Source organism: Mustela erminea, chromosome 19 (assembly GCF_009829155.1).
Source record: "Mustela erminea isolate mMusErm1 chromosome 19, mMusErm1.Pri, whole genome shotgun sequence".
NCBI classification, from domain to species: domain Eukaryota; kingdom Metazoa; phylum Chordata; class Mammalia; order Carnivora; family Mustelidae; genus Mustela; species Mustela erminea.
The window spans coordinates 8228289-8247005 of NC_045632.1; the positions used below are offsets into that span (position 1 = coordinate 8228289).

The window sequence follows — 18717 nt, forward strand, 5'->3', positions numbered from 1 at the left end:
AGGCACCCAATTGATCTACCTATTTACTTTTCATGTACACATCCATACTTTGTAAAAACAGATTTTATTTATTTATTTGACAGAGGAAGACAGAGCAAGAGAGGGAGCACAAGTAGGGGGAGTGGGAGAGGGAGAAGCAAGCTTCCTGCTGAGCAGGGAGCCAGATGTGGGGCTCAATCCCAGGACCCTGGGATCATGACCCGAGCTGAAGGCAGAGGCTTTAACCCACTAAACCACCCAGGTACCCCTTTCTTGGCTATTTTAATCCATGATTCCTCAACATAGTATTTCATTAAAAAGTTTTGTTTCAATGATCATTTGTGATCTATTATATTTCAGGATTTTAAGACCCTCAAAAAGTTAATTATGGGGATACCTGGGTGGCTCAATGGGTTGAGCCTCTGCTTTTGGCTCAGGTCATGATCTCAAGGTCCTGGGATAGGACCCCACATCCAGCTCTCTGCTCAGCAGGGACCCTGCTTCCCCCCACCTCTCTCTGCCTGCCTCTCTGCCTACTTGGGATCTCTGTCTGTCAAATAAATAAATAAATCTTTTAAAAAATGTTAATTATGTGATTTTTCTCTTTTTCTGAAAACACAAAGAGCTAAACAGAAATGTATGTCCAGGGGTGCCTGGGTGGCTCGTGGGTTAAGCCTCTGCCTTCCACTCAAGTCATGATCTCAGGGTTGTGGGATTGAGCCTCACATCAGGCTCTGCTAAGCAGGGAGCCTGCTTCTCCCTCTCTCTTTGCCTGCCTCTCTGCCTACTTGTGATCTTTCTCTCTCTCTCTGTCAAATAAATAAATCTTAAAAAAAAAAAAAACAACTTGTTATTAAAAAAAAAAGAAGAAGAAGTGTATGTCCATGACATTAATGTGGAGAAAAGAAAAACCAATGGGACAGAGGGCTGGCTGCCTAAGAACTCCACCCCCAGAAGTCAAATATATCAACTACACAAAGGTGAGAGCTCTCCCTATTCAGTGCAAACAGGGATGTGGGACAGGAGCCATTGGTCAAGAAAGAATTCTTGAGATTTTTTTTTTTTTTTTATGTCTTGAGATTTTTTTGATGTGAAATGTTGGGGTTCAGGAGTGAATGATGAAGAAATAATTGAGATGTCTTTGGTGCAAAAAAGTGGTATTATTAAATATGGCGACAGGACCTGTGGGTAGAAAGAGCTATACTAGGTTTGTGAGCAGTGACTGATGATGTATGTTCAGTGGGGGAGGGGGTTGAGGGAACAACAGAAGTCTCTAATGAATTTGGAAGCAAGATTTCCAGGACCTTGAAGGTGCTGTCATGATGAGGTCACATATGACTATCTTGTAAAACCTTAGTCATGGACCCTTCAGATATCTATCAGTGGGCTCATGCTTGGGGGATGACTGCCAACATATATTCAAGGGGTAGACATAAAGACATAAATTTCAAAGGGATTATCCTATGTTAAAGAGGACTTACAGGATCCTAGAGGTCTGGCTAATGACAAGCTAAGGTTACTTTTTACCTCCAAAAAAACAACATTGCCATCATTGTGAACACCTTGAGGAATGTCACACTGTGCCTGTCTCAAGAGTTTAGCAATGGGCTGCAAGTAAAAGGAAATTTAATTTTATCTGCACTTCTTTGATTGTGTTCTTTTCCTCAGAGAATACAAGAAAGGTGCATCTGGGTGGCTCAGTTAACTGTCCGCCTTCAAGTCAAATTGTGATCTCAGGGTTCTGGGATTGAGCCCTGGATCTGACTCCGAGGTCACCCTCCACCACTGCTCATTTGCTATCTTTATCAAATAATAAATGTCATCTTTTTAAAGTTATGTTATTATTATTGACAGAGGGAGAGACAGCAAGAGAGGGAACACAAGCAGTGGGAGAGGGAGAGGGAGAGGCAGAAGCACAGTCCCCACTGTCCAGAGCCAGATGCAGGGCTCCATCCCAGGACTGTGGGATCCTGACCTGAGCCCATGGCAGATGCTTAACCCAGAGAGCCACCAAGGTGCCCCAGCAAATATAATCTTTAAAAAAGAAAGAAAGAAAGAAAGAAAGAAAGAAAGAAAGAAAGAAAGAAATCTCCTGCCTATCCCAACACTGCCATAGCCAGTGCCATTGGCCTTCCTCCTATACCTGCCTCCCTCCCACCCCCGCCCTGGGCTGGGGCAAGAATGGGGGCAGGCTGCTCTGGCTGCAGGCAGCTTTGTGCTGCTGGAGGCAGGTAAGGCTTCCTCTTGCTCAGAGGAGCTCCTGGCCCAAGGCTGAGGAGGGAGCTCCCGAGGGCACCAGACCTCCTCTCAATGGCACCCCAGCCGGCTCCATTTTGTGCGGTGAGCTCGGTGGGAGACACTGGCCTGGACCCCATTCCCGACCCTGGGCCCTTAGCAATGCTGGTGCACAGAGTCAGGGTGGGGGTGGGGGACTCCCAACAGCTAGCAGGGGCATGGCAGGGCTGGGTATCTTTGCCCCAGTGCCCTGGGCAGGTAGATGCCCGACAGGTGTTGAGCGCTAGCCTGGGGCCTGGGTCAAGGAGTAGGGTGATGCGTGCCACGATGGGCCTGACAGTCAGCCCACGGGGGCGGAGGGGCTAGGGTCAGCCTGAAAACCTGCCTGGGTAGGAACGGAGGTGCCTGGGAGGGAGGAGTGGATTTGGTCTCCCTGCAATCTGGCTTACATGTAAAAAATGCAGCCTTCTGGCGGCTTGTGGTCCCTGGACTTGCCTCAAAGGTTGAAGTTGGGCAAAGATCAGACCCCTTTTTAGAAAGGTGTTTCTGAACACCACTGACAACACGGTTCTCACAGTATTTCATGACAACCAATGGTGACAGTGCTACGACAGATGCTTCTCTACTAGGCACAGCTGCACACTACATGGGAGGAAGCCACTATGTGATTCAGCCTCATGATGACACTGAGCACAGCATGAATGATCATGAAGACACAAATGGTTCAAAAGACAGTTTCAGAGAATGCGATATCTATCTTCCAACTGCAAATGTAGCAAGGATAATGAAAAATGTCATACCTCAAACAGGAAGGATTGTAAAATGCCAAGGACTGTGTTCAAGAATGAGTAAGTGAGCTCATCAGCTTTGTAACATCTGAAGCAAATGAAAGATGCCATCAAGAGAAACGGAGGACAATCAAGGGAGAAGAAATTCTCTTTGCCATGCTGACCTCAGGCTGTGACGGTTCTGTTGAACTTCTAAAATTATCCTTTCAGAAATTCAGAGAGGCTATGAAAGGAGAGAAAGGAGTTGGTGGAAGACTCAGAGCTACAGACGGACTAAGTGAAGAACTTACAGAGGGTCAACAACAAAATGTTACGTTTATACAATGTCATATTTCTGGTGTTCAACGAATTCAGTTTTCAGGGTCTGAAGAAATGGTGGCATGGGGTGGAGAGAAGCTTAAGTCTGTATGATTCTGGAAACAGACATTGGATGAAGTGACTAGGGAAAGAAGACTCTTTGTACATTAAATAGCTGTAATGTAGCTTCCTAATGCTTGACTGAGGGCTTAATTCTGACTTGGGATGCTTTTTCATGAATGATTTAAGAAATATTTGGATTTTAAAGGTATTAAAACATTTTTGTTTCACATGAGTTTGTTGCTCTGTAGGACTCCTATATACATTATATATTGCAATTTACTACTGTCAGAGATTTGTAGAAAGTTTCTTATTTTCATGTTAAATCATGTTACTTTTATAATTCAAGTCAACAGCTGGGTTAATTCATGGTATTTGCTGTTTTGATAAAATATAAGGGTGGAGTTAAAAGAAGGAAAGACTCCAAGCAAAAGAAACTCAGGAGAAAGAAGTTTTCATCTGAAATGTGATGGTTTCTGCATATCACTCTGTACACCTAAGGTCTGTACAAACGTAAGACGGGGAATATGAACACTATAGGGGAGGAATCTGGCAAAGAGCAACAAGCCAATAAAAGCAGTTAACATTAGGTGTATGCCACCAACTTGATCTCAGTGCCCAAGGCCCACCAAAGGACACACTATCACTGGTGTTTACTTGTGGTCTGAGAACAGTAATGCAGACTAGAAATCTAATTATGAAAATACAGTGGATATAAATGATGTTAAATCACCTATAGTTTCTATTGAGGCTGCTTTTAGGCAAGCAGACTTGATCAAAGGAATGGAGAAAGGGCCCCAGCACCCCTATGGTTGAATACAGACAGGCCCATCAGGGGACCCACCTCAAAGTAACCATGGGCCCTGAGCAACCACCGGGCTACTGAAAACCGGGTACAGTGACCAGAAAAGGGAAAATTGGATAAGCTCCCATAACCCCCACCTTCCCCATTTAAACCCTGTGTTTAAAGGCTCCTTATAGACAGCCTCTCCTCTGCTGTCCTGCCTGCTGCTCTCTTGCAGTGTATTCAATAAACTTCTAATACCTTTGTTCTGACTCAGGTGAATTCTTCTCAGTGCCCACTTGACTGGCTTCCCCCCAATCGTGGACCCACATTTGGGGTCCCCATCTGACTCTCAGAGATACCACATTTAGACACCACAGTTTCCATGTGCTGTAATACCTACTGTATTTTTTTAATGTCTATTTTTATTAAAAGATTTATATTTTAGAAGGAGGAGGGGAGGGCCAGAATTAGAGGGAGAGAATCTCAAAGAGACTCCCCACTGAGCAGGGAACCAGGATTCTAGGATCTAGGAGATGCTAGATTCTAGGATCTGGAGATCATGACCTGAACTGAAATCAACAGTCCAGTGCAAAACTGACTGAGCCACTGAGTCAAAGAGACTCCCCACTGAGCAGGGAACCAGGATTCTAGGATCTAGGAGATCCTAGATTCTAGGATCTGGAGATCATGACCTGAACTGAAATCAACAGTCCAGTGCGAAACTGACTGAAACACCCAGGCAAACCTCTAGTGTATTCTACATAGAACATCTTTTTTACATTCTTTTTTTAAAAAATATTTTATTTATTTTTTGGTCAGAGAGAGAAAGAGAGAGAGCATGTGCACACAAGCCGGCAGAGTGGCAGGCAGAGGCGGAGAGAGAAGCAGGCTCCTGCTGAGCTAGGAGCCCAATGGGGGACTCAATCCCAAGACCCTGGGATCATGACATGAGCTGAAGGCAGCTGCTTAATGGACTGATCCACCCAGGCTTTCCATCTTTTTCACATTCTAAAGGGGAAGAGTCAACAATCCCCTCCCCCCACTTCTTTAATCTGAGAAACTTCCACGTTATTCTGGACCCTATATCCATCATTTTATTTGTGCATTTTCTTCCTCCTGGGCTACACAGACCTGGTAAAACATCCAGACAGACCCTAAATGAGAAATGTTTCCCTTCCCTGATAAACCAGGACCAGACCTCATCAGCAACGGGAATCTTAGACGCCACACACCTTCCCCTCTGGATATGCCACCAAGGGAATATTTTCAATACTTGCAGGACTTTAATTCAAAGTGACAACTGCTGATGGCCTACTGGAGCCAGGTTGGAAAGAAGGCAGAGAAGGGAGGTAGGGGAGGTAGGGGTTATCTGGGATATAGGGGAGTAGTGTTCTAAAGACCTAGCCTATGGTATCACTTCAGAAAATGAATACTACATTTAAGAACACATGCACCAGAAACATCAGAACTAGAGCAACCAACATTTGCAATTTCTAAATGCAAGAAATTTCAGGAGAAAAACATGACTAGACTTCTGACTTGGGATGCTAGGCTTACCTGAGAACTGGCCGGCCATTTCTTCTTTCACTTCATCCTGTAGATTTTTTTTTCTCATAAGGTTTTTGTAGAGAAGTCACAGCTCCATCAGGAAAAAATGCCCCTCAAGCTGCCAATACAAACTCTTCATCTGTAAACTGCTCTCCTGAAGACAAGACCCTGAAATGCAGATAGACCCAACATCCTAGTGCTTTGTGTCAGAGCTATTCAGAAACTTGGAGTTCCTACTTGAACACCAGGCCCTGAATTTTACTTCTCTAATTCCAGGGGGGCTCCGCTCCCAAAATGCCCAGAGAGACAGAGAGCGCATAGGCACCATGTGCTGCATGGACCTGACCCTCCCAGACTCACGTAGCAGAGACCATGTTGCCTCTCCATGAGCCAAAGCCTGCTCCCACTCTCATAAAATAACCTGAAGCCCTCGTGCTTACCCCTGGCCTCACTGAGAATCACCTGGAGCCCTTAATTAATGCAACAGGATTGTTTCCACCCAAACTGACCAACAGAATCTGAGGGGGAGACTAACAGAGAAGATCCTTTTTGAAACTCCACATGTGATCCTATTGGAAAGTAATTGCGGAGGTGACCAGGCAAATGTGGTGGTGACAGATGAAGATCCAGGCCTTCACTGGAGTTTCTGGAGACACATTCTCCCTCTTTCTGCTACACAGAGACACCTTACAGGTGGAGATTTTCCTTACAAATGCAAAAGTCTTCCAAAAGTAAACACAGGATATCAGAGCCTTTCCTTTATCTGACTTTTATTTAAAATAATCAGCCTAAAATAATGCTTATGCCAGATACATTTTAGGGTGACAAATTGTTCCGCTTCAGTCGGTAAATGTTTCTTTTCATAAGTAACTGCCACACATTCTGAAGTGAATGTCCTTTTGACTCTCCCATCAGCGATATGAGAATTCTAATTCCTCAACATTCTCACTGAAAATTGGTGTTATCCTTTTTCTTTTATCCATACCAGGAAATACTGAATGGTGTCTCACTGTAAAAGATGAAGTGGTCTTTCTATAGTGGTCCTGGTGACTGAAACGGGAAACCACATAATAGAATCAAGTGGAACAAAAATCATGTGGCTGGGGGAGCCTGGGTGGCTCAGTGGGTTAAGCCTCTGCCTTCGGCTCAGGTCATGATCTCAAGGTCCTGGGATCAAGCCCCAAATTGGGCTCTTTGCTCAGCGGGGAGCCTGCTTCCCCCTCTCTCTGCCTGCCTACTTGTCATCTCTGTCAAATAAATAAATAAAATCTTAAAAAAAAATCACATGGCTGCATTCATGCTTCAGCGAGACTCCATTTCAAAGATTAAGGGGGACATACATCTGATGAGTACTGGGGGAGGTACAGAACTGTGGAATCATTAAATTCAACACCTGAAACCGAAAACATGTTATGTTAACTAATTGGAATCAAAATAAATTATTTAAAAAGAAGGAAAACCAGAGTGGCTAAGTTGGATAGGCAGCTGACTCTTGATGGGGCTGAGGTCAAGATCTCAGGGTTAGATGGAACCCCGGGATTGGCTCTGTCCCCAGGGTGGAGGGTACTTAAAATTCTCTCCCTTTGCCACTCCCCTCCCCCAACACCACCAGTAACAAGTGTAGTCTCTCTCAGAAGAATTTTTTTCTAGAGTGCTGTGAAGTGTGTAAACCTGGTGATTCACAGACCTGTACCCCTGGGGATGAAAATATATGTTTATAAAAAATAAAAAATTTAAAAAAAAAATGAATTTTTTTCTAAAGATTTTATTTATTTATTTGACAGAGAGAGACAAAGCGAGAGATGTAACACAAGTAGAGGGAGTGGGAGAGGAAAAAGCAGTCTTCCCACAGAGCAGGGAGCCCAATGCAGCGCTTGATCCCAGGGTCCTGAGCTGAAGGCAGACAATTAACAACTGAGCCACCCAGGCACCCCATCTCATAAGAATTTTTAAAAAGCAATTGTTCTATGTTAAGAGTACAAAATAAATCCTAGAATTAAGTTGTCATAAACCAAAAAGAAAAAAATTAAAAAGTTACTGTACAGGGACTGTGTATATCAAAAAGTTAGCATTAAGAACACTAGGGGCACCTGGGTGGCTCAGTGGGTTAAGCGGCTGCTTTCGGCTCAGGTCATGATCCCGGCGTCCCAGGATTGAGTCCCACATCAGGCTCCTTACTCAGCAGGGAGCCTGCTTCTCCCTCTGCCTCTGCCTGCCATTCTGTCTGCCTATGCTTGCTCTCTCTCCCTCTCTCTCTGATAAATAAATAAAAAATTTAAAAAAATCACTAGGAATTCAGTTATGAATCTACTAAAAGGAAGGTACTTTTCTTTTGTAATACTGCATGGCCACAACACACTTTAGAGTTAGGAGAAGCACAAATTGCCAAGTCTGTGGCACAGATAAAACTGTCTTTTGAAATTTAAAATTCTTTTTTTAAAGATTTTATTCATTTATTTGACAGAGAGAGAGATCACAAGTAGACAGAGAGGCAGGCAGGGCTGGGGGGGAAAGCGGGCTCCCCGCTGAGCAGAGAGCCTGAAGCAGGGCTCAATCCCAGGACCCTGAGTTCATGACCTGAGCTGAAGGCAGAGGCCTAACCCACTGAGCCACCCAGGCACCCCTAAAATTTTAAATCCTTCACAATGTAACCCATTGAAATGATGCATTCTTGTAGTAAGATTCTGAATGAATCCAAACACAAAAACGACATTAGTTCCTCTCAGTAGACAGCGGCAGATTCAGCTTCAGCACCCAACAGCCATCCCACAGGGATTTCCATTCAGGACACCAATAATTTAGGTGTTCCATCAGGGGAAGTGTAGAAGAATCAGCCACTTAACATACTAAGCACTTTGAATTTAGGCAGACTAACTACAGAGAAAACCATAACATGAAATATAGTAAGATCACTCTGATTAGCATATTCATTCAGAGCTAAAACATATAGTGGCATAAAAATTAAGAACAGTCCCCAAAACTTTCTGAATTTGGGAAGAATGAGGAAGGGAGAACAATAAGTATTTCTATTTGTGGGCAAAGGTATATTTTGGGCAACAGCTACAAGTCAGACAATATAAAACAAAAAAATCTCTTAAATGTGCAAAACACAAAATATGTTTAAGATTCTTCCTTATATTCCACTTTGTTAACATATGAAGTAATATTTGATTAAGGTGTACAACAGTGATTATACAATTCCATATAACATTCTATGCCTATCACAGGGGCAGTCCTAAATCCCCATCATTTACTTAATGCATCCACTAAACCATGTCCACTCTGGCAACCATCAGGTTGTTTTCCAAAGTTAAGAATCTGTTTCTTGGTGTGCCTGGGTGGCTCAGTCATTGAGCATCTGTCTTCAGCTCAGGTCCTGATCCTAGGGTTCCAGGATCAAGCCTCAAATCCTGCTCCATGGTCAACAGAGAGCCTACTTCTCCCTCTCCACTCCCACTCCTTTCGTTGCCTCTCTCACTGTCTCTCTGTAAATACAGTAAAATCATTTTTTAAAAAGTTTATTTCATGCATTGCCTCTCCCTTTCTCTTTTCTTTCCGATTGCTCACTTGTTTTGTTTTCTGAATTCCAAACATGACTGAAATGATACAATACTTGTCTTTCTTTGAATTATTTCACTTGGAAGAATACACTCTAGCTCTATCCATCTTGTGGCAAATGGCAAGATTTCATCACTTTTAGGGTTATAAATATGTCTTTTGATTTCTATCTTTCTTTTTTATTCATTGAGGGGTCAATAAATGCTTGGGTTGGACTGTTTCAAGCAGATATACTCACTGCTTCTCACTGCTGAACTGCTTCACCAACAAATCCATGCCATGCAAAGACCCACAATACAGAACTACACTCATTATGGTGCTGAGAAAAGGGAGGAAAGTCCCGCACAGCAGTGAAGCAGCTTCCCTGAAGATCACCCAATCACACTGGATATGACCTTGACTGGGGTGATCTCCCTGGGAAATGAGGGCTTGGGAGTAACCACAGCACATGTCTTGCAGATCCTGCCTATTCCACTGTCCAGAAGGATTCTTCATCTCAAACATCTATTCTACCATGTGACATCTTAAAGCTGTCCACATGATTGCATCATCCAATACCTTCCTCCATCCCTTGTCACGGATCTAGGCAAGGAAAGTAGTGTAATCACTGACATCCAGCAGCATTAGTCCTCAGGAAGACAGAGATCAATCAAATCATCAGGATAAAGCAGGACTTCCCTACTCCTGAGAAACCCACATTAGCCAATTCTTTCCCCCATTACATGTGTTCATCAGATGACACCAGCAAGAGCTCCTTGTGCCTTTGCAGTGACTAAAGGGAGTCACCTCCAGGTCCCTCCCCACATTGGAAAGAGTTCCTCACATTTCATTTTAATAGGTCTTGTCTTTCTCTTGAAGGATGGTGCCTTCCTCAAATTTTACTTAGATTCACATCCCACATCCCCGTGCTAAATGTCCTAATACCCATCAGCTTTCCACCTGTCTAATCTCAATGAAGCATTTTCTGAGGACACTCTCTCCATAGCACAGGCAAAAAGGAATGGTTGTGGTGCCTATGTAGCTGGAAAGAAGAATGAGGGCAAATACAACTGGAGATCTGGAGATAAGTAGGTCGTAAACAAGTAGAAGTTATTTTTCTACATCTAGGGAGTCCCTTGGGAAACTAGGGACACTTCTCCTCCTCTACATGCTAATTCTTCATCTTGAATATTTTCTGTCTCTTCCCCGGGCTACCACGTCACTCCTATTGGGATAGATTTCTCTTTCTTATGGGGTATCTTTGACACACATAACACGGTCATATGCACATGTATACCTCATAGACACATCAAAATACCACTCAGTTTAGGACATGGGGCACATGACTTCATTTGGGTCCATGGTGCAGTGCTAGAGAGTCCAAAGTCTAAGTCCAGAATATGCCATTCCAACTGAAACAGATTTAGGGAAGCTCTGGGGGAGGGGAAGTCTTCTCTAAGGGACATGGGAAGGAAAGCATTGGGAGAAAGAGAGATGGTGGCTCACAAGAACAGAGTGCAGATGTCTTATAAGACATTCCACTAACTTGACACCCTGCAGTGTGGTGACTGGGGACTGCACTCTTGAGAATGGCTCCTGTCAGTGCAAGGACCTTCAAAAATGTTGGGCTACACAAATCGATGCCAAGTAGCAGTAACACAGAGTATGTGAGCTAAAACACCAACAATACCTCTATGTTACATACCTCGGTAATACACCCATGGTTAATATCACTGTATTCACAAAGAGGAGAAAATCACAGCATAGACTAGGGGAAAAATAATCACTTATCCCTTAAACCTTCAGACAACTTAAACCTTCAGAGAAAATGGATTCCTAGGTATATTGTTTTACTCCAGTATCATATAGGTGATTGATTCAATTAGATCCCTACAAACTTCAATGACATAAATGAACACTAGACGTAGGATCATACATCATTCATGACACACCCATATCCAGATGTTAAAACACACTAGGTTTTATTAATGAAAATATATCAAGTTCACACAAACACTAAGTTATGCATTTCAAATCCACTCTATTGTCACCATTCGAAATACAGAACACATGTGCAAAAGCATTCGAGTGTTTTCAGAAGGATATGGAGTACCTGTTTCCAAAAATTTCAGGACAGAGGTACATTCCTCAGAAATGTCTATGTTCAATGGTATGGCATTGTAAAGAAGAGTTAGCTACCCTCCTGCAGTCATCTGTCAGGGTTTCCTCATTTAACCACATCAAGTCATACTCTCTAACGATTGCACTTAGGGAGATACATTGGTAGTTTATTGACCAGCTACCTCTTTTTCCTTAAAGAACAATCAGGAAAACCTCTTATTTCTAATATTGAGTAAGTTATTTAGTTTCAATGCGTGCAGAAGTGTGTGCTCCAAACACCTCTTCCATGGAATCTTACATCAATGTTATAACCATAAGCACCATCTCCACTGAGATATACTTCATACGTTTTATATCATACAGTCATCTTCCATGGAAAATTAGGTACGCATGGGTCCCACTTAATGGAGCAGGACATCTAATTTGATGTAGCAACAATCAACCACGTGGTCTTACACACCTACAAGGAAAGGAAGAATTTTCTGGAGTGATTTCAGAGGAAATATATTCATACATTAGTCACAAATCTCAAATAGGGTTAATGTAAAAAACTAAAAAATACTGAAATCCTTATATATATGAAAAAGTCAATCCGCTAAATCTGTTGAAACAGAATACCATATACATTTTCTAAGTGTTTAAGTTTGATTTTTCCTTATAATCACTATTTTCATAGAGAGTAATGTTTGAATAGAGTAAATGATGTTTGATTTCTGTAACATTCATTGGCATCAGGTGTTCAATTCAATAGTTTTTTTTTTTTTTTTTTTTAAAGATTTTATTTATTTATTTGACAGAGAACACAAGTAGGCAGAGAGGCAGGCAGAGAGAGAGGAGGAAGCAGGCTCCCTGCTGAGCAGAGAGCCCGATGTGGGGCTCGATCCCAGGACCCTGGGATCATGACCTGAGCCGAAAGCAGAGGCTTTAACCCACTGAGCCACCCAGGCGCCCTCTACTGACTTTCCTTAATGCACCCCCTGGTGTGTGCTCCAATGTATACTAAAATGAAAATCTTTCCACATTCACGATGTTCCAAGGGTTCCAATCTACTATGCATTTTGAGATACTGAGTAAGCACTGAATTCCAGTTACAGGCTTGGCCACATTCTTTACATTTCACGCTTTCACTCCTATATGAAAACAACAATGTTAAGAAAGTTGGGAGTCCCACTGAGAGGTCAGACACATTCTTAGTATTTGTACACTTACTCTCCTATTTAAAATCTCTCATATGGAGTGAGGAGGGAGCAGTCCTTAGGCACTCTCTCACATTCATTACATCTATAATTTTCTCTGCAGGGTGAGTTCTGTGATGTGCAGTAAGGGTTGTGTGCCTGCTAGGAGTTTGGCCACATCATTCATCCAATATGAATTCTCTGTTTAGAAGGCATGCATGCTGGACAAGGGCCTTGCCACCCTGGTTATATTTGGGAGGTTATGGTCCAATATGAATTCTCTCATAGGCATGAATGGGTGAGCACTCCTTAACCGATTTTTCTCACGTTTTTTCTTTTTTCTTAAAGATTTTATTTACTCTTTTGACAGAGAGATGGAGAGAGAGCACAAGTAGTGAGGAGGGTCAGGCAGGGGGAGAGGGAGAAGCACGCTGCCTGCTGAGCAGGGAGCCCAATGCAGAGCTCAATCCTGGGACCCTGGGATCATAACCTGAGCCCAAGGGAGTGCCCTAACTGACTGAGCCACACAGGCATCCCTCTTATTACATTCTGTACACTGGTAAGCTTTCTATCTAATATGGATATTATGATGTTTAACGAGGACAGAGTGCCTGCAAAGGCCTAACACCATTCTTGACGTTGGTAAGATTTCTCTCCAGGATGAACCCTGTGATGCTGAGTCAGGGCTAAGCGGTCCTTAAAGGCCTTGCCACATTCATGACTTGTTAAGTTTTCTCTCCACTATGAGTTCTGTGATGTCGAATAAGGCCTGAGTTCCGGTTAAAGCTCTTGCCGCATTCACGACATCGGTAAGGTTTCTCTCCAGTATGAATTCTGTGATGTCGTATAAGGGTTGAGCTGTGGATAAAGGACTTGCCACATTCTTGACATCGGTAAGGTTTCTCTCCAGTATGAATTCTATAATGTTGAGTAAGGCTTGAGCTGTGGCTAAAGGCCTTGCCACATTCTTGACATTGGTAAGGTTTCTCTCCAGTATGAATTCTGTGATGTCGAGTAAGGTCTGAGCTGTGGTTAAAGGTCTTGCCACATTCTTGACATTGGTAAGATTTCTTTCCATTAGGAATTCCCTGATTTTGAGTAAGCCTTGAGCACCAGTTAATGGCCTTGCCACATTCTTGGTATTTATAGTGTTTCATTCTGGTATGGGTTCTGCTATGTTGACTGAGGTGTGAGTGCACGTTAAAGGCTTTGCCACATTCCTGACATTGGTAAGGTTTCTCTCCAGTATGAATTCTATGATGTCGAGTAAGGTGTGAAAGGCAGTTAAAGGCCTTGCCACATTCTTGACATCGGTAAGGTTTCTCTCCAGAATGAATTCTGTGATGCTGAATAAGTCTTGAGCTCTGGTTAAAGCTCCTGCCACATTTCTGACATTGGTAACGTTTCTCTCCAGTATGAATACTGTAATGTTCAATCAGAGTTGAGTTGTCCTTTAAGGTCTTGCCACATTCTTGACATTGGTAAGGTTTTTCTCCACTATGAATTCTGTAATGTTCAGTAAGACTTGACCTCCAGATAAAGGCCTTGCCACATTCGTGACATTTGTAAGGTTTCTCTCCACTATGAATTCTGTGATGTCGAATAAGGTCTGAGTTCCGGTTAAAGCTCTTGCCACATTTGTGACATTGGTAAGGTTTCTCTCCTGTATGAGTTCTGTGATGTTGAATAAGGGCTGAGCTCTGGTTAAAGCTCTTGCCACATTTGTGACATTGGTAAGGTTTCTCTCCACTATGAATTCTGTGATGTCGAATAAGGATTGAGCTGTGGTTAAAGGCCTTGCCACATTCTTGACATTGGTATGGTTTCTCTCCAGTATGAATTCTGTGATGTTGAGTAAGGGTTGACCTGTCATAAAAGGCCTTGCCACATTCCTGACATTGGTAAGGTTTCTCTTTAGTATGAATTCTATAATGTTCAGTAAGACTTGACCTCCAAATAAAGGCCTTGCCACATTCTTGACATTGGTAAGGTTTTTCTCGAGTATGAATTCTGTGATGTTGCGTAAGTTGTGAAGGGAAGGCATAGGCCTTGCCACATTCTTGACACTGGTAAGGTTTCTCTCCAGTGTGAATTCTATGATGTTGAGTAAGGGTTGACCTGTCATAAAAGGCCTTGCCACATTCTTGACTTTCATAAGTTTTCTTGGCATTATGAATTCCCTGATGTTCAGTAAGCCCTGAGCTCAAATTAAAGGACTTGCCACATTCTTGGTATTTATAGGGTTTCTCTATAGTATGAATTATGCAATGTCGAGTGAGATGCGAGTGCATATTACAGGCCTTCCCACATTCTTGACATTGGTAAGGTTTCTCTCCAGTATGAATTCTGTGATGCTGAGTAAGGTGTGAAGGGTGTTTAAAGGCCTTGCCACATTCTTGACACTGGTAAGGTTTTTTTACACAATGAATTTTGTGATGTTGAGTAAGTTCTGAGAATGATTTAAAAGCTTTGGCACATTCATTACCATTGTAATTTTTCCCTGCAATATGAATTCGTTTATCTCTATTGAGACTTGAGTGACCATTAAAAGCCTTGCCACATTCTTGACATTTGTAAGGTTTCTCTCCAGAATAAAACTGCAAATGACCATTTAGTGATGAACAATCCTTAAAGGTTTGACCACCTTCTTCACATCTGTATACTTTTCCTCCAGTATGCATTCGCTGATGTTGAGATAGTGTTGAGTGGCAGTCAAAGGATTTACCATATTCCTTAAAGATGTAAGTTTCCTCTCCCTGAGAGATTATCTCATTGATGTTTAGGCTTGGTGGCTGAGTAAACATGGTCCCTGGTTTACTAGATGTGAATGGGCTTTTTCTCTCATGAATTCTCTGATGATCACCAACACTGGAGGACTGGTTACAAGCTTTCCCACATTCATTATCTTTATGAAGACAGTCTCCTGAAGGGAGTATACTGAGGTTAGAGTTTGGATGAAAGCCTTCCCCACAATTATCACATTCATTCTCTGCAAACCTAGCCCTGACACATTGGTGAACACTGGAGCCCTGGTTCAATGTTTTCTGAGATACAGTGCATTGAGCAAATCTGTCTCCAGTGAAAAGCCTCTGGTCATTCTGGAGGGTCGACTCCTCAGTGAAGCCCCTCTCAAATGGATCCCACTGAGCACTTTGTTCTTCATTTCTAAATCTCTGATTTAAGGTCAGACCAGTCCTATCTTCCAAATGGCTCAAATCATTGTTCTCAGCATGGACTAGGTTACTCCTCAGATGTTCCAAATGGTCTGTCCACAAATAGCTATGTTTGAATATCTGATTGGAGCTTGTGCTGACAGAAACACACTGCTCTGCAGAAACAGTTGACTTAAAAGGGAAGGTTTTCCGCAGTGGTTTATATCCTTCACCATTTGGGGCAGTGAGATTCTCATTAAGGGCAATTGCCTTGGTTTGGGTGTATCGTCCAGGATTTCTTTGATGCCCTTCTCTCTCCCCATCATTGTCCCAGTCTGTGTTTAAGTGTAAAATCTCAACAGCACTATGTTTGTATCTGGGAATTGATCCGTTCTGGAAAGAACCTTCTATGCTCCGCTGTAGCAGGAAACTCTGGGTGTCATGTGAAGATACAGCTGAAAGATACCAAACAAGAGTAAAACCATTGCACTTACTACATTCAGAAGAATATACTGATGAGGTCTAATACAGAAGCATCAAGTCAATCAGACAAAGTCAGAAAGATGGCTGAGAAGGAGTCATCAGGACCTCATTTCTCCATGGAAACACACCATGGCACACAACGTACTCAGCAGAGTCTAATAGAGAATTCTGCGGTATGGTCATGGTGTAGCACAAATCACTTTCCTGTATCTCTAACAATCAGGAAAAGGGTCGCATGAGCTCAAAATTAGCATAAGAATAAAGGATATAGAAAGAGAAGACTGAACTGAACAAAATAGGGTATAGTAAAAATAGGAACATATCAAGCACAGGAAGAGTTGTTTGGCAGAAAATATCAATGACACTGACAGCCCATGAACTAAATTAAGAATAACACAAAAAAGACAAACTAAAATGACAGGGTAAGAAGTGAAAGCAGACACAATGTAACTGACTGTAGGAATAAAAGTAATTGTAAGAGGCAACAATGGATAATCAGTGCCCATAAATTGTTAATAAAAGACAAGTATACATTTCAAAAAAGGTATAACCAATTTAGACTCCATCACTCTGAAAAGTAGAAAAAAATTCTCAGCTGATCTGCAAACATGAAGCCAAATGAAAGGGGAATAAAATTAAAAAGCCAAACAAACAAAAACTGGTGGAAATTAAGTTCACTGGAAATTGAGTTCACTGGATATTCAAACAGACACCAAAGGAGAAAGGACTGCAAATCTCCTCAAACATTTCCAAGGAGTGATGACCAGAGAAAGTAACAGAACACTCTCTCTGTGGCACCAGCATTCCCAGGTCATGCAAGCCAAAGACACTACAAAGAACGAAGTTTGCAAAACTCTACCTGTGATGCATATTCACTCAAAGTCCACAATAAAATAGAGGAAATGGAATCAAAAGCACATTTTCCCTTTTTACAAGATGATCAAGTGGGAAACGGACCTGGAATTAAGGGCACTCCAACATACAGAAAACCATAAATTCAAGACTCCACGTTAACAGAATGAAGGGCAAAAATGACATTATCACATTAAGGGAGACAGAATACAAATATGGTCATACCAGACAACATGTCATGATAAACATACTCACAGGAGAGACAGAAAGAAACCCCAACCTAATGAATGCCACAAATGCATGAAAAGCTGAAACCTATTCAGTAGGGACCGTCTGCAAGCTTCTCCTCTATCATCAGCAGGTAATGAAGTGAGCCCACCACTGCCTTTGAGCATAGTACTGGATTCTCTATTCAGAACAATTATGCAACCAAAACTAGAGTAAAGGAATCTAAACTGAAAAACAAACAATAAAACTCATTGTTCACATGGGACATGATTACTGAAATCCCTAAAGATCATCATTTTAATTTTTTTTTACTGTTTTTGGTCATTGTTTGTATTGTTTATTTCTGCCAGTTTTTCCCTACTAGACTTCCCATTTCCCAAGTTTTTCATGTTATACAATACAGAATTAAGAAAAATGTTGGAATAAACAACTTAATTTCCACCAGAAGAACTAAAAAAGGAAGAGACTAGGATGAGACTTAGTAGAGGGATGATATAAAGAAAAGTGGGAAATAAATAAAGTAGAAGATAAGCATTAATGGAACACAGAAAGTAATGCCCATTTCAATCAATAAAACAAAATTGGCAATGCTTTAACTCCACAAACCATTACATAACAACAAATGGACAAATTTGTGTTTTTAATATTTAATTTATTTATTTGACAGGCAGAGATCACAAATGGCAGAGAGAAAGAGAGAAGCAGGCTCCCCACTGAGCAGAGAGCCCGATGCAGGGCTTGATCCCAGGACCCTGGCATCATGACCTGAGCTGAAGGCAGTGGCTTTAACCCACTGAGCTTCCCAGTGCGCCCAACTAGGGAAATTTGTGGGTTGAGCCGCTGCCTTCGGCTCAGGTCATGATCTCAGGGTCCTGGGATCGAGTCCCGCATCGGGCTCTCTGCTCGGCAGGGAGCCTGCTTCCCTCTCTCTCTCTGCCTGCCTCTCCATCTACTTGTGATTTCTCTCTGTCAAATAAAAAACCAAAATCTTTAAAAAAAATAAAATAAAAAACAAAAACAAAACAGAGAATTCCTAAAATTGTACAAGTTATTAAGACTGATTTCCTAACCATGAACCAAAGAAATGGGACATCTCCTGAGATCAGTAAGAAGGATGAAAATTGAACTTGGAATCAATACTCTAGCAGCAGAGACAGAAAAGCCCAAGACCAAGGAATTTTACTACAACTGATGGGGTCAATGAGTTCCCTAAATGCAATCCTGTGTTGCATGATTCTTCTCCCTCTCTTGTTGAGATTCAGTATTACTTCATTTGCCTTTTATATGACAAAGTCATTCTTCTGCTTCTTCCAGCCTGCCCTCTAGATCAAACCTGTTTCTACTCTCACTTACTGCATCATTCATCTATGTTTGATTTTTAAAAAGACTTATATATTTGAGGGGGGCACTCACAAGATTCCAGGTGGGAGCTACAGAGAGAGGGAATCACATGCAGGCATCACACTGAATTTACA

General features: G+C 42.1%; 2 protein-coding genes across 2 annotated transcripts in view; one reads left to right on the top strand and one right to left on the bottom strand.

Annotated features, from left to right (window-relative positions):
* Positions 1-2712: 2712 nt before the first annotated feature.
* Positions 2713-3413, top strand: LOC116580065 (nuclear transcription factor Y subunit beta-like). The gene is given in 2 exon segments (XM_032326098.1): positions 2713-3036; positions 3038-3413. Coding segments are annotated over 2 exon segments (615 nt in total). The 5' UTR covers positions 2713-2797.
* Positions 3414-12987: 9574 nt separating this feature from the next.
* LOC116579132 (zinc finger protein 11-like) overlaps positions 12988-18717 on the bottom strand; it is a 1039038-nt gene continuing 1033308 nt past the window's right edge. The window contains 2 exon segments of the mRNA XM_032324104.1: positions 12988-13258; positions 13261-16134. Coding sequence (XP_032179995.1) covers positions 13149-13258; positions 13261-16134 — 2984 coding nt within the window. The 3' untranslated portion in view covers positions 12988-13148.